At 35.1% G+C, this 16,333-nt stretch overlaps 1 protein-coding gene across 1 annotated transcript; it reads right to left on the bottom strand.

Moving 5' to 3' along the window:
• On the bottom strand, nucleotides 2,596-4,001 carry LOC104720492. Its single transcript, XM_010438385.1, has 4 exons — nucleotides 3,675-4,001; nucleotides 3,480-3,563; nucleotides 3,195-3,409; nucleotides 2,596-3,067 (listed from the first exon to the last, which is right to left on the bottom strand). The coding sequence occupies exons 1-4, from the start codon at nucleotides 3,999-4,001 to the stop codon at nucleotides 2,596-2,598; spliced, it is 1,098 nt and encodes a 365-aa protein (XP_010436687.1).

The following is a 16,333-nucleotide window of genomic DNA, read 5'->3' as shown; positions in this document are numbered from 1 at the left end:
ACACAACTGTAAAACAGAACAACTTGCGTCCCTTAATCAAATAACTAATTTATACAAATGTGTTGTGTTATGTAAATGTGTTGTGTTATGTAAATATGTTATGTTATGCAAATATGTTGTGATACGAGATTTGATTATGCTTCAACACTCCCCCTTAATCATATCTCGGCTTCACTCCAAGCTTTCTTCTAAGCTCTTCAAACCTTGTAACACTTAAAGCCTTGGTAAGTATATCCGCGAGTTGATCTTCTCCTTTGCAATACTCAAGTTGAATGAGTCCTTTGTGCTCAGCTTCTCTCACGAAATAGTACTTGATCTCTATGTGTTTTGTTCTCCGATGCTGCACCGGATTCCTTCCAATTGCTATTGCAGACTTGTTGTCACAGAAGATGGGAGTCCCTTCTTCAAGCTTTAAACCGAAGTCTTCCAATAGTCTTTGTAACCATATGGCTTGATTTGTTGTTGCACATACGGCGATGTACTCTGCTTCCGCCGTTGATTAAGCCACCGTTTGCTGCTTACAAGATTGCCAACAAAACATAGCTGATCCAAGACTAAAAACATAGCCTGTGGTGCTTTTCTTTTCTTCAGGACAACCGCCCCAATCACTGTCCGAGTAAGCTATTAACTTTGGTGTCTCTTTCCTTGTAAAGAACACGCTGAAGCTTGAGGTTCCCTTGACGTATCTTAACATCCTTTTGGCTTCTTGATAGTGCTTCATGCGTGGTGATGATATGTGTCTTGATAGATAGGAGCTTGCATACATCACATCAGGTCTTGATGCACACAATACAAAAGTCCTCCAACAATGCTTCGATACTTCGATGGATCTCCAAATTATTTGTCTTCATCTTCTCCTCCTTTTCTTTTTCCTTTTGGTGTAAGCGGAGTGCTTATTTCTTTCTTCTTAGTGTACAAAGCCGCATCATTCATACTTATTTCAAAACCATTTTGAATGATGTAAAAAACTATTCTCCCATACCATGCCCTTGGGGCTTGTTTAAGACCATATCAAGCTTTGTAGAGCTTTAACACCTTGTCGTCTTTGCCTTCTATCAAAAACCCAGGTGGTTGTGTGATATAAACTTCATCTTCAAGCTCTCCTTTTAGAAACGCAGACTTCACATCCATTTGATACAATCTCCACTCCATTTGAGTCGCATAAGCAAGTAACGCTCTTATTGTATCATATCTTGAGACAGGGGCAAAAGTCTCAAGATAATCGATTCCATATTCTTGAGAAAAACCTCTTGCAACTAGCCTTGCCTTGTGCTTGATGTGATTTCCATTTGCATCCGTCTTGATCTTATAAATCCACTTCACGCTTATCACATTCTTCTTCTTTGGCTTGTCTACTAGTTTCCATGTTCTGTTTTTCTCGATCATTTCTATCTCCTCGCTCATGGCCCTTCTCCACTCTTCATCATCACAAGCTTCATCATAAGTTTGTGGTTCTTCATGAGCAAGAAGACAAACTTCTATGACGTGAGCTGCTTCTTTGAGAACCACCTTTTGTGTATTTCTCATGAGTTCCTTCACAGATCTGTATCTCTTTGGAGAATTTGAGCTGTCTCCTTCTTCATCGCTCACGTGATCATCGGTTGGAGAAAAAACTGGGCTGGAGGTTTCTCTTTCTTCATTGTTCGCATGATCAGTGATTTGAGATAGAACATGACTGGAGGTTTCTCCTTGTTGATCTCTTGACTCTTGTGTGTCATTGATGGGTAAGACAACAATCTTATTGACTTCCTATTGTCTATCCCAACTCCACTTCTTATTCTCTTCAAACTCCACATCTCTCGACACTTCAATTTTTTCATTCTCCAAGATGAGGATTCTATAGCCTTTAGATTGATTGCTATAGCCAACAAGAATCCCACGCTTTGCCTTAGCATCTAGTTTTCTCCTTTTCTGATCTGGAATATGCACATAACATATGCTTCCAAACATCTTCAAGTGTGACACGTTTGGCTTGTGTCCACACCACTTTTCCATTGGCGTCATGTCTTCTTCGATTGCTTTTGATGGTAGACGGTTTTGTAGAAAAGCCGAAGTATATACCGCTTCTGCCCATAACTTAAGCGGTAATCCTTGCTCCACAAGCATTGCTCTTGCCATCTCCATCAAGGATCTGTTCTTCCGTTCTGCTGCACCGTTTTGTTGTGGTGAGTAAGGCAAAGTCACTTGCCTATTGATTCCTTCTTCTTCACAAAATTGGTTGAATTCTTGTGAAGTGAATTCACCACCTTCATCGGATCTCAACGTCTTGATGGTACAATCTGATTGCTTCTCCACCAACGCTTTGAACTTCTTGAATAATAAGAAGGTCTCCGATTTTTGTTTTAGGAAGTATACCCAACACATATGAGTATAGTCATCATGAAACAATAGAAAATAACGGCTTCCATCAAGTGATTGGTGCTGTATCGGCCCACATACATCTGTATGCACAATCTCAAGCTTCTCTTTTGTCTTCGTTTGAGATTCTTTTGGAAAGCTTTTGTGTGACTGCTTCCCAAGGTTACATGCCTCACACACTTCCTTCTTAACTTTAAAACTTGGTAACCTCTTTACCAAGTCCTTGTCTTGCATTTGTTACGAACGCTTGCTGCTTACATGGCCAAGTCGCTTGTGCCATGTTTCCTCCATTTGTGCATTTGCCGTCATGGCTTCTTCTTCTACTGAACTCAACTTGATCTTGAAGCTTTTGTTTGTCATTTGAATATCCATGATCTCCTTACCATTTGCATCTTGGATGATGCATCTCTTGTCTTGAAAACGTACTTGATAGACACTTGAGATGATTTGAGGAACACTCAGTAGGTTCTTCTCCAAACCAGGCACTAAGAAAACATTTTTGATGATTTTTTTGCCATGGCTAGTCATGACGGTAATATCTCCTTTACCGGCTGTCATGACTATATCTCCATTTCCAACTCTAATTGGCACTTTGATACTTCTGTTGATGTGAGAGAAGTACCGTTCTTCTTTCGTCATATGATTTGTGCAGCCACTGTCGATCAGCCAAACATCTGCGCCTAACGTTGTGGTTGATTCCTCACTTGCACTAAACAGCATATGATCTTCACTTAAGTCTTCTTCTTCGAGACTTACATGTGCTCTCTCTTTGTTCTTTGAGCGACATTCATTGGAGTAGTGGACGATTCTACCACACTTGTAACACTTGATGTTACTCTTCTGTTTCTTGCCATGATCGTCTTCTTCGGTTTGTTTCGACACTCTTCTGCTGAGTGGTTTTTGCTCTTGTGAAAACCACACCACTTCTTGCCTTGATTGACATGGCTGTTGGTGTTGTCTTGTTTGAAACCGGATTCTCTTCCTTTGGAACGAACATAGAATGCTCCCTCTCTTGTGCTTTCTTCTCGTGCAGTAACTCTCGCTTCTCGTGCTTTTAAGATACCAAGAAGTTCTGACATTGTTAGTGAATCCAAATCGCTTGTTTTCTCTAGGACACTAACAATGCTATCAAACTTGGCTGGGAGAGAGATGAGTAACTTCTGTATGAGTTGAGAATTTGATTCCTTTTCACCATGATAACTTAACTGATTTTCCAAAACAATTAACTTATCGGTGAATGTCTTGATGTCGTTGTTGTCATAAATCTTTAGGTTTTCATACTCCCTATGCAGTGATTGGAGTTTAACCAATCAGACTTGTGGAGAGCCTTGGTATTCATCCTTCAGTGCATCCCACGCCTCTTTTGATGATGATGCTGCTGCAATTCGTGAGAAGATTTGATCAGTTACGGCAGTTTGTAAAATTTGCAAAGCCATCGTGTCATTCGCCTCTACATCTTCTTTGAGTGTCTTTGCTCTTGCAGTTTCAGGGGTTTCTCCCTTTTGCACTGGTCCAGCTGGCACGCCTTCTTCAACCACCGACCATAAATTTCTGGTTCGAAATATGGTTGCCATCTTGATGCTCCAGAAGTCGTACTTCTTCCCATTGAATATAGGGATCACTTGATGTGAGGAGCCTTGCATCGTCTCTGCTTTTTGCTGATGACGATACAATCACTCTTGTTCTCTCTTTTAGTGTTTTCTCTCTGGTCCTCTCAATCGCAAAGCTCTGATACCATGTTGATGTTTTGTGTTTGTGTGTTTACAATGATGAAAAACAGAGTAAGAAAGTAATTCTTTTATTGATCTGAAATTTGAATGTATTACAGACTCGATTGTGTTGTGTTACATATACTCGATCTATACTTATATGAACCGAACCATTGTGTTGTGATAACAGGCCAGACACAACTCTTTGATCAAAAGACACAACTGTAAAACAGAACATCTTGTATCCCTTAATCAAATAACTAACTTATACAAATGCGTTGTGTTATGTAAATGTGTTGTGTTATATAAATATGTTATGTTATGCAAATATGTTGTGATACGAGATTTGATTATGCTTCAACATAATCGACGTATTCCAGTGTGTTTTTTGTAGTGTTTGATGATCAATTTATTTTGTGACGTTGCATCAACTGCTCAATTCTATCAACAATGTTTTAGAAGTTTTAATTACAATACGAAATATCAACTTGGTAGGTTTTTAAAAATAAGTGAAGATGTGATAAAATAAATAATATTTTTATTTTGCAATTTTTTTTAGATCATGATCGATCTTGCAGTTCATCTTAAATTTCAATACAAAAAATGTGTCGATTAACATCTGTTGTTATTGACCTTGAACGTTGATACTAAACCAAATAGCTTCATTGTAAAACCCGCCATGATAATGTATGACGTTAATTATTTTAGCATCTGTTTAACAAACGACCTTTACTTTTACGTCAAATATTTGAGTCAATTTAAGTACGTTTAGCGACTTTTTTATGTGACACAATACTTAGAAAGTCATCTTTTATATAACCTACGTATATCCCTTTTTAAGTAACTTTCTTATTATAGTGGAAACAATTGCAAATAAATGAAAAATATATCATCAAAGGAGAGAAAACATAAAAAGTTAGATACACCTCTAATAAATTTCAGTCGGTTTGTAAAATGACGGCAAAATTACTTTTAAAAAAACTTATGTCGGTTTAGATTGTGAAGTATAGTAATCAACATATTCTAATGTATTTTTTTGTTTGTATTATTTGCTGATCAATAGATTTTGTGACGTCGCGTCAACCGCTCTATTTTGTCAACGATATTTTAGAAATCTATACTAAATAAAAAGAGGAGCTATAAGTTCCTTAAGGCGTCTACATAAGATTTTAAATAACATATCGGGATTCGACATGTCACTCATTAACATTTTTTAAATTTCTAGAATTTTCTATATTAAGAATTATTTAAACAACCAATCATGATTTGACATGTCATTCATTAAAATTTTCTAAATTTCTAGAATTTTATGGAAATAAAAGAACTATGTACAACGTCCCACATCGGCTAGAAACTTTTTAGTCAATGGTTCAGAACCAGTATAAATAAGATTAATATGTTTCCAACAAGAATGAGCAGGAAAGCTTGATTTATCATGCGTCCAAGTTTAAAAGTTTTATTCAGTTTGATCTAGTTTTTTATTTGATCAAATTAAAACTTCAAAAACTGTCAAAAATATATTATAATATTTAAATTTTAAAAATTTAAATATTATAAATGTTGAAAGTTAAAAAATGTTATAAAAAAACAAAAAAAAACTTCCGTTTCCTCTCTGTTCTCTCCCCAAAAGTGACCTTTCAAAACTTCCGTTTTCCCTTCACCGTTTCCGACTGACGTCGGCTTCTCTGGCGTCTGTCGGATCTTGTTTTCTTTGTTTTGCTTCACTTTGTATAATTCTAGATAATATTCTATGGCAAATCGTTATCTCAAAATTCATGTTCTTTGTCTTCTTACTGTGTGGTTACTAAATCTAAGACCCTCAATCACCATCTTGTCTACTCTCTCGACTTGGGTGTCGTTCCATAACATCCAGATTCCATCGCCCTGTTTGCAGACGGTGGTTTCGAAAATAGATGATGTTGCGGATCGTGATTGTTGCGTCGAAATTCATTCTCACAGTCTTGGCCTTTTTCTCTCTTTCTGTGGGAGCGTATTTCCGACCCGATTTTGGTCTCAACCCAAGGTTTATGGTGTCGGCTTCTTTCCGTCTTCAAACGGTGTCCGTCGTTTCTTCATTGAAATGTTTCATTTTAATTACAATAGAGTTTGTGTTCCTCGAATGTTTCTTTCCGATTCAGGAATTGGGACTGAATTCTGGATCTCGGATCCTGGAATACTCTTTTGCTACTATGTTGTTTATCTGTTGAATTTACAGAGACAACAATTTTTTTATAATCAGATTGAGTTCTCTAAAGACATAGAGAAGCATTGGCAATACGTTCTGATTTATATTGACTGTTTTTGGTGGTCATCGAGATATACAATGGTATCTATGCACAAGATTGAGTTTCAAGTCGTTAGTGTGACTGAAGGAAAGACAGTCACGTTTGAAAACAACTCAAGACATGAACGTGTCCATTACCCTCTTGGTCTGATAGTGATGGAGAAGAAGATGAGGAATTGGTCTCGTTGTTCCTTTCAACTGTCAATGCGTTTCAATATTGGCCAAACCCAACGTTCCAATTGGATTTTATTTGGCTAGGCAGAGTTCCAAGTAGTCTTTGGAGACACTGGAAACATAATCTGTTATGGAAACAACCATGGATGAGAAGACAATGGATCTTTACAAACGATCATAGTGAAACTTTGCCGAAATTATCAAGTATATCGATCTCAAGAAGGCGACAAGATTTAGAATCATTTTCAACAACATTAGATCTATTTCTTCTAATAAAAATAATGTCGATGACATTTTGGAGTTTCAGCAGCAAGCTGATAGCCTTTAAAAAGTGTGTGAAGGGGGGACTTAACAAATTTTATTTGTTGCCTGTGAGACTAATTAACAGCAGGGTTACTACCACTCCTTCATTGAAATTGTATCAATTTCATGTATTTGCGTATACCGGTTGTATTAGAATGGTTATGTATCAATATAATTGATTTGTGGAAAAACAAATATTATAAATACCACCATTAAAAGTTTAAAATATTTTAACTATTTAAACTCTAAAAAAATGTTACAAATATTTAAACTACACCTAAAGTTTAAATTATTTTAAATATTTAATTTCTATTAAATTTTTTAAAGTTTAAGAATTATTAAATAATATATATAATTTTTTTTTAATATCTTGAAAATATCTTACTTATCTCCGTTTGTGCTTTATATCTCTTATGAGTTGTAAAACATGTTTTTTTTGGGTATAACTTTACAGATGATTTGATATTCTTGCAGTAAAAAAATTATTTTTAAGTCTAAGAAAAAAGGATCAACGAAAAGCACAAATAATGTTTTAACTATATATGTGTTTATATTACTTTTTCTACAAGTAAAGAGTTTAGTTTGAGAAGTTTCAATATGTGTGGATCTAAAACCAAATAATATGGATGAAATTATCAATATTTGGGTGCATGTGTTGACTATGCTGGTCTTCATGAATTGCACATGAGAAAAAATGATTTTGGTCTTGGAGTTTGATGGGTTAACAAGTTGTGTAGTAGTCTAAAAATAAGGTTTTTCAGTGAAAAAATGTGAAAGAAGTTGATAAGGAAGAAGAAGAAAAAGAGTATAACGAGAACCGGATGGTAAAAGTAACGATGACAATTACCAATGAAAACAACAAGAAAGAATATGAAAAAATAAGAAAACATTTAATAAAAAACATGAAAACATAGGTGGTAGTGATCAATTAAATATGAAAAATGAGATCTATTGATGATCAAAAAATTGTTTCGTTTTTCTGATGGTCAAAAAACTCGATGTCACCAGTTTGATCCACCTCACCTAGACATCGAGTTAAATTCATGATTTTTTTGATCAGATTTTATTTTATAACATAACTGATTTTTTCTATTTTTAAAAATTTTGTATCGGAAATTTATTTTTTTCCTTAATACTAATTTAATTTTATAAGACAATATTTAATCAAAGGTCATCAATCGTATATAATTTTCATCAAAATATATCAAATAAACCCACACGTAGGTTTAGTTGAAAACCTAGTTTAGAAAACGAAACGTGTAGCGTTGGTTCAAACACATTATCACTCTATCTTCCTTCCCAAAAATCAGAGTTCGATAAAAAAAAAAAAAAACGAATTTAGAAAACGAAACGGCAAACAGAGTTGTCTCCAAAAGCAAAATATAGATTCGACCGAATTGATCTGATTCAGCCGATATTCTTTCAGAAATTTTCGATTTTCCAGCTCATAAACCTAGTTAAAGCTCTGTCATCAATCTGTCTTTTTGGATTCTCCTATTTCGACTTGAATGGATACATAAAGTAATAGTTCGATCTTTTATTTCAATATCCGCCTTTTAGTTCATAAATTGTTTAGATTTATCATTTACTTGTTCTTTTTATGTATGAATATAGTGTGGTTGTGGATCTTCCAGATATTGAATCTTGTATGGTTCTTGTTCTACAGGTTTTAAAATAAGGTCAATTGGCTGAATAATCAAATTTACAAATTTAATTAAGAAAATAGCATAGTAATTGAAAAAATTAGAAGAATAGGAGGAAGGGTAGATAAAATTACCATTTTGGTATTCTGTTGGGAGGTGATGGCCAGTGGCCGGAGGCCGGCGGCCGGTGGTGGCCGGAGTTCACCGGAGGTGGTCGGAGGTGGCCGGAGGTGGCCAGAGGTCAGAGGTCGCCGGAGGTCGGAGGTCACCGGAGGTCGGAGGTGGCCGGAGGTTGGAGTTCGCCGGAAATCGGAGATGGCCAGAGTTCTCCGGTGGTCGGCCGGAGTTCGCTGGTGGTCGTCTGGAGTTTGCCGGTGGTCGGCCGGAGTTTGCCGGTGGTCGGATGGCCGGATGTCGCCGGAGGTCAGAGTTCGCCGGAAATCGTAGATGGCTGGAGTTTGCCGGTGGTCGGCCGGAGTTCGCCGGTGTTCGGCTGGAGGTGGTTTCCGGCAGTGACGGCGGTGGTCGGCGATGGTGGTGGTTGGGGGAAAACTAATCCCTAGAGGATAACATTGTGAACCCTAGGGGATGGTGATAAAGAGGTGGAGGTGGTGATTAAGTGATGGAGGTGGTGGAAAAGAGAGAAATGTGGTGGTGGTAGGAAGTTTAAAATAGTATATATTATAATTTATACCCCTGTTCTAAAAATCGGTGAAGGCGGCCGATTCCTCGCTGGAAAGGCGTTCGGCGGTGCCCGACCGCCGGGATTTTGTTCTAATCGGAAGACAAATTGGAAGTTGAAAAAAAAAACAAAATTTGCTCTTTAAACTTAATAAATCAAATGCATTTGAGTAGATCTATTGATTTTAAGTAAAATTTTAAAGAAAAAGAAAGAGAAAAGTGAACAAAATGAAGAAAAAAAACCGGCCACCAGAAAGAAAGGAAGAAGATGATAGTAAAATGACTTTTATACCCTTTATTAAGACTGAAGATAAAAAACAAGTCAAAAATGTGTAACTTGGGCTTGAACTCATGACCTTTAGAGTCATATCAACTGTCAGAACCACTGGACCAACTCTAGTTTCCGTAATTTATGTCTACATAATTAATATATATACATAAAATGGAGAAAAACCCTAAAACTAGTCCCCGATTAATCTCCGTTTAATCCCGGATTTTCTCTCTAGGTCCGATTAGCGCCTAGCGATTTCTATGCACAGCATATCACCTTTTAATGGTTAGAATAGTTAGATTTTGAATTATAATTTTTTTGTTGGTTATACAATGCATTTCCCCTTTAATATATTTTCCAAATAGGTATTAACAATCGAATAAATTGTATGATTTCTACTGAAGATTTTGTTGTTCTAATTTGTTGTTGTTTTCTTAAAAATCAGGAAAACAAATGAAGAAGACTACATTAAAGATAACAATTAAAATTTGTAACGTCCCGACCGCCACCTCTTATTCGGCCCACCGTCCTTAATGGGCATCATGTCATTTCACTAGGCCCGTGAGCCCATCCATACCTGACGGTTGGAACTGTGCGAGTGAGGATAAAATACATGGAAAAATTATGGTGCCCATCCATATCTGACGGTCGGAACTGTGCCAATGAGGATAAACCTATGGAAATATCATGGATGGGCTCACGGGCCTAGTGAGAGGACATGAGGCCCATTAAATAAAGTAGGCCCATGGACTAGAATTAGACATAGGACCCACTGAGAAGTCGCGGTTGGGGCGATTTTTGTCAATGCCTCTACTATGATCTTTAAAAACACTAATGTTTAATTTTTAATTGTCATGGTTAAATTTCTTTCAATAAGACGAGCATTGGACACCACAATTGGATTGAAGATATATGAAACAGGAGTATTACATTTCTTTTGCCTTGCAAGTAATTTCCGTATCAAATATAAGAAACTTAATCAATGTTTAGTTTAACAAAGGCTATATTTTTCATTTAAATAAAGTCTAATATCAAATTTGTTTTTTTTTTTCTCAGGGTAATTCTGGTTTTTAAGTAGGATTATTATACTTTCAAAATCGAAGTGAAGATAGAAGAAATATTTTAAATATCTTGGTATGTTATTCAAGTTTGAATTTTTTTTTTAGCTATATGCTTTCTCTTTTCTGTTATATTTGATAGTTTAGGGTTGTGAACTATTTATTTACAATAAGTAGTTTCTATTACCAATTTCTAAAAGTTTAGCGAGTGTTAATTTTTTATTTATACAAGTGAAAAGTTTTAAATAGTATGGAAAAGAGTTTGAGACTAAACCCATAGCTGATACAGCATGTTTAGTTCAAATATAGAAAAGAACCCATACTAAATTATCACCCGCGCCTACCACCGCGTGGAATTTTTTTATTTTGTTATTTATTTTTATTTGTTAAGATTATAATTATGTTGTGTCATTTATTCACATAATATAGTACTATATGGTGAGTCATATTAAACTACTAATAGGTAAGTCTGGGCATTAATATTCGTTACCCGTACGTTACTTGGCTCGTGCCCATTCTAGAAAAGGATATCCGCAGCTTGGTCGAGTGAGGGTATTATAATTATATTATTCGTCAATAAGAATTGAGTATCGGGTATTAGTTTAATTTTTAATACCCGTCCAATTACATGTCCCGTTATTCGTCCCTTTATCTGTCCCATTACCCATTTTGTTACCCGACCCGTAAATATCCGTTAATATTTTATAGTATTATCATTTATTAATAATATATATATATATACCCATATATATATATATTCTAGAATAAAAGTTGAAGCCTAAGCTTTGTGGAAAATAATTGTTATTTGTACATTTTGTTATTTATATATGAAATTAGTACAAATGATGGAATATGTTGATATTAGAATAAGCATGTGATTAAAGTTGGTTAAAGGTGGTTAATTAGTTTATGTTTGCAGGTCAATAAATTTTTAAAACATTATAAAACATAAAATTTCTAATGAGTTAATAAACTAAGGCCTTGAATGGAGAAAGCACATCAAGCAGAGCAGATCAAGTGGTTCAAGCAGATCAAGCAGAATAAAAGTAGATCAAATATTTGGTTGTTCAAGTGCAGATCAAAGGTGATGTGGATTATTTTCATCAGGTTCAGAAGACCAGTTCAGGTTACGAACTGGGCTGTCGCTGTTAAAGGGCCGAGTTTGGGCCGTGAAGGACTTTCGGATGTGGACCAGAACTAAGTCGGTTGGTTTGTGTTTCTTTACAAGGAAGAAAGGCAAGTTTCTAAAAAGGAGAAGGAGTTGCAAACCCTAAACCTAACTGGAATAAGGCGGCTTCAAGGTTATATACAAAGAGAGGCAAGGGCTCACAATGGAAGGAAGAGAGAGAAGAATCACCAACATAGAAGCAAGGGAGAGACAAGTTAGAGAGAGAGAGTTTTCGGGTTTAGAGAGCCTCTTGGTAATCTATTGTCTGTAAAGGCTTCGGGTTAGATAGGTTTCTTATTCTTCTTGTTCTTGTTCTCTGCGTTGTTCTTACACTAGAAGCATATGTGAATAAGCTTCAGGGTCGTGTTTCTATCGGGTACCTATAAGAGAGAAACAGAGAGTGTTAGATTGAGAGACAAGAGAGAATTGTACTGAAACTTATACTTGGATTTCTTTAGTGGATATTTGCAAGGGTCGGTCCTTGCACGAGACGTACTCTCCGGTTTGGAGGGGAACTCGTTAAATTCTGGTGTTAGACTAATCGGGTGAAAACACTTATAAGTGGTATCAAAGCTTAACAGGTGAACAACATCAAAAAAAAGCTGTAGACCAGATCTGCATGTATTTCTCCTGCATTTACCACAAAAAGACAAAAAAATATGAACTGCACACAATTCATCTGCATTCATTTTTAAAAGTAAAAAAGTTCTTGAATGGTAACTTAGTGATAGGAAGACTACATTAAAAGGTGATCTGCTATTTTTCAGTCCTCCCATTCAAAGCATAATACAGTACAACCTCTATAAATTAATACTCGGTAAATTAATAACCTCTATAAATTAATCAATTTCTCCGGTCCCAAGTTGGGACTAGTGTAATTTTGGACATTATTCGATAAAATAATAAATTATTAATTTTTTAAAAATCTCATGTAAAAATATGGTCCCATCAATATCATAAATTAATAATCAAATAAATTAGTATATATATATATATATATATATCTAAGAAAATCTAGTGAAATATGAATCTATTGTTTTTTGTTCTTGAATTTGCATTCTTGTTGGAGAGCATCTCTAATCTTTCTGACCACATCAAAAACTTCTGGTGTTGTCTTCTTAAATCGCATCCAAAAATTGTAGAGAGTTCTTGACGCGATAATTGTTTCCTTACGTGTAACTGGTTCTAAAGGTACCGTCATTTCTTCTTCAACTTCATCATCATCCTGAAAAATAGTAGCATCAATTTCTTCTAAACTTTGAATTTATGATAAAAAATTCTCTTCATAAATGAATATTTTATTAATTTATCGATAAATTAATTAATTAATAATTTATCGATAAATTAAAACCTCTATAAATTAATAAAATTTTATGGTTCCGACCTTATTAATTTATAGAGGTTCTACTTTGCCGAAATTGTATGCAGAAGAAAGGGGCATACTCATGCAAAACTAAAATAATAAATCGATAGGTAAGCTAGCGGAACGAAGAAGGTGGCAGAGATCAGACAAATATTAACGTAATATCCGACAAATATTATCTAAAATCTGGATTCCTTCATATATATATTGGTTTTGTTTTCCCAGGAGATTGAATGGTGAGTGTGTCTACGGTTTGAGTTAGCCGGAGCTGTAGTCCCTTGAAGTTCAGTTAAAGCAGAGCTTCCTGAACGTGGAACACCAAATAGATAAGGTAATTATTTATATAAAAAAACATTTTATGTGACACTGAACCCATGCATTATATTGATTAGGTTTGTAATGTTTTTGGCTATTACAGCCGGAAGATGAGTTGCTAGTCAAGCAGGGAAGAGATTAACATCATTAATTCTGAACTCAGTTTTGCTTTTGTTTTCTTTCTTTTATGGATTACATCTATATACATTATAAATCTTGACTCTTTCATCTCCTTTTCACTAATTTAAGGAAGCAGACGGTGAAGATACATGGATAGAATGGACCGAAGATTATTTGAGTCAGAAACTTAACAGTAAATTGGTTTTATTGTCTAGAAGAAAAGACTTGAGGAAGCAGGCCAGAGAGCTACGGAGCAGGTACTCCAAATCATAGGTAATCTCATATTACGGTGTACAACTTGCCATTTACTATTATTTGCAGTTTTATTTATACTAACGAAATTGATGTATGCGTGTATACAAACAAGGTCATCAAGTGAAGAAAGAAAGCGCTGCTACCCTCCAAACCTGAAATTCGGAAGAGAATATCAAAAAGGCATGGAAATGCAAAACATGCATACAACTCCTACTAATTATTGCCTCAAAGGTATATTCAAATCTTCTTTGAATTGGTCAAGTCAAGCAGGGTTTAACCAAGGTGATTAAGATTATAGATTTGACCCTCGCTTTCCTAACACCTTTAATTAACTTCTTTATTTTTTCAGACCATGGTTAATGCAAAGAGAAAAAGTATCCACTCACTCGAAATCTTGAAATGATTTTTCTGGTTACAAGTTTCAAGCCATACTTGATAAACATCGCAAACATGGGCCACATTACAAAGTTTAGAGTACTAGATGGCTACAAATCAACGTGTTGTAAGTAATATTTTCTAAGCGTGTTCTTTTGCTAGAAAATTATGTCCAGCAAATGTGATGTGGTTTTATAAGGGATATGAGTGTTTAAATAAAGTTTTGTTTGTCGTTTTAATGCCATGACTATTTACCTACTCACTTGAAGTATCTTTCTTTTTGAAATCAAACACAATATATAAGAAAAGTTAAAAAATACTAAAGTTATGGGATCATGAGTACATAATATTAGTCTCCATCCTCGGCCACATATCACAAAAAATTAGGGAGTAGGGAACCAAAAATAACTCATCACATGATTCAACTTATATTTTTGGTAATACTCTTAAAAATTTTCTTACCATTCGGTGACTTGTGAAACTAAAAACTGAAACTGAAAACGTTTAAGCATACATCGGCCGACCTTAGAGGTCTTTTCTTTTCGTAAGAGCATTAACGTGACACACAAAACAATTTTTTCAGAAACCCAACAAGAAGGGATGATGACAACAACAAAGATAACATCACAAATATAGCCATACACGTGAATAAAATGCTAATTCAAAGGGTGAGCTTGATGATCGTTTGAGTGGTTGGCACATGAATAATTTCTTGGTGACAAGTTAGTTAGGCGTCGTATATGTTTTCCTCAAAGTACAACAAGGGAATGTAACAAATCTCGGTCAGATGACATATATAAGAATCAGAAGCTAATATATAGTCATGTTTTAAACATATTTTCAAGTTTTTTCCTTTTTTTATTTGACATATTCAACTAAATCAGAAAATATATAGTGATGGGACTGATGGTTAAGTTACATATCTCTTTGATGAATTCTGTTCTCCATGAGGGCAATGATCATGTAATGGGAATGCACATCAATCGACTTCTGTAATCAAGGACTAAATTTGGGTAAGCGATATTTTTTCATGTCTTTTATGATTGTAGTTTACATGGATGATTTACATTTTTTTCACTCTAACAACTGATTTTTCATTCCTTCTATAATCTACCTTTGAACTCATTAAATGTTGTACAAGCAAAAGAAATTCATTTACAAGTCGGCCATGGTAGAGATCCAAAAGTTATACCGTACCGTGAAAAAAATTCTCATAGTTCGCAGAGGTTGCGATAGTTCGGCGTATTTTGATGTCCAGGTAGGTGATACTTTGACATATAATTGGGTTGATATATACCGTATCATAATTTTTTTGATATACATATAGAGGGTTGAAGGATGTAGAATATGATTCTGAACAAAATACAGTTAGTGAAAAGGGTGCTGTCATGAACAACTTCAAGGTGTCTTCTGATGTACCTTTAGTTCAGTGTTTTATGATGACCAAAAGATCTAGAGAGCATAAGGCATTGCTAATGTTTTTTAAGACTTTTATGGCCAAAACTTTCCTTTTTTTTGTCATGAGCAAAATAAATTATCAGATGCTATAATTTTAACATCATACTTAAATTATCAGATGCAATATTGTGACTACAAAGTAACCATAAACTATCTACCTCAGCAAAATGGAAAAAAAAAACAATCTTCTAAGCATTCGAAGTTTAGGAATCGTCTACGTTTTTTTTTGGCTGAAATATAGATATAACACGTCGGTATAGATTTTTTACTGGGCATAGCCCGGATTATCCGCTAGTTTTTCTTTAAAAACCCTTGTTAATTAACCATATCAATCCACCATACTTCTTCCAAACAAATTTCTTGTGCAGTAACTTTCTCCTCCTCACCATCCTCAAAAGTCTCTTCAACCGTTGTAAACTTCCGATTATTTACCAGACATTGAAATATGTATTTGCAAAATCTTTGGAATGAGCATTTTTGTCGCTTACTATGTCTCTTATAATCAGAATTGCTTCCAAAACAAACTCAGCCAATTGTGTGAACTGCAATCTTGTACCATTCATTAACCCTCCTCTTTGATCTATATTCTTTATCAACATTACTGGACAACTTACCTTCAATCTTATTCTATGATTTGGGACTTTAGATACATTTAGACTATGTAAGAAAGTAGGTGTCAACACTAGACTGATTTCAAACCGTTTGTCAACTGGATCTATAGAATCTGAATTTAGGTATGCCCTTTCTTCACCTACAAACAAATAAAAACGTGTATTTAAACTTTCAAGTGTATTACAT

The sequence above is a fragment of the Camelina sativa genome, chromosome 10 (genome assembly GCF_000633955.1).
Source record: "Camelina sativa cultivar DH55 chromosome 10, Cs, whole genome shotgun sequence".
Classification (NCBI taxonomy): domain Eukaryota; kingdom Viridiplantae; phylum Streptophyta; class Magnoliopsida; order Brassicales; family Brassicaceae; genus Camelina; species Camelina sativa.
This window is presented reverse-complemented; position numbering and strand designations above follow the sequence as displayed.

Coding starts and splice junctions, on each gene's coding strand:
- LOC104720492 (XM_010438385.1), bottom strand. CDS start 4,001: ATGCAAGGCTCCTCACATCAAGTGATCCCTATATTCAATGGGAAGAAG. Junction 3,410..3,479: donor CAGCCAAGTTTGATAGCATT/GTTAGTGTCCTA, acceptor GTATCTTAAAAG/CACGAGAAGCGAGAGTTACT. Junction 3,068..3,194: donor TCATGGCAAGAAACAGAAGA/GTAACATCAAGT, acceptor TATGCTGTTTAG/TGCAAGTGAGGAATCAACCA.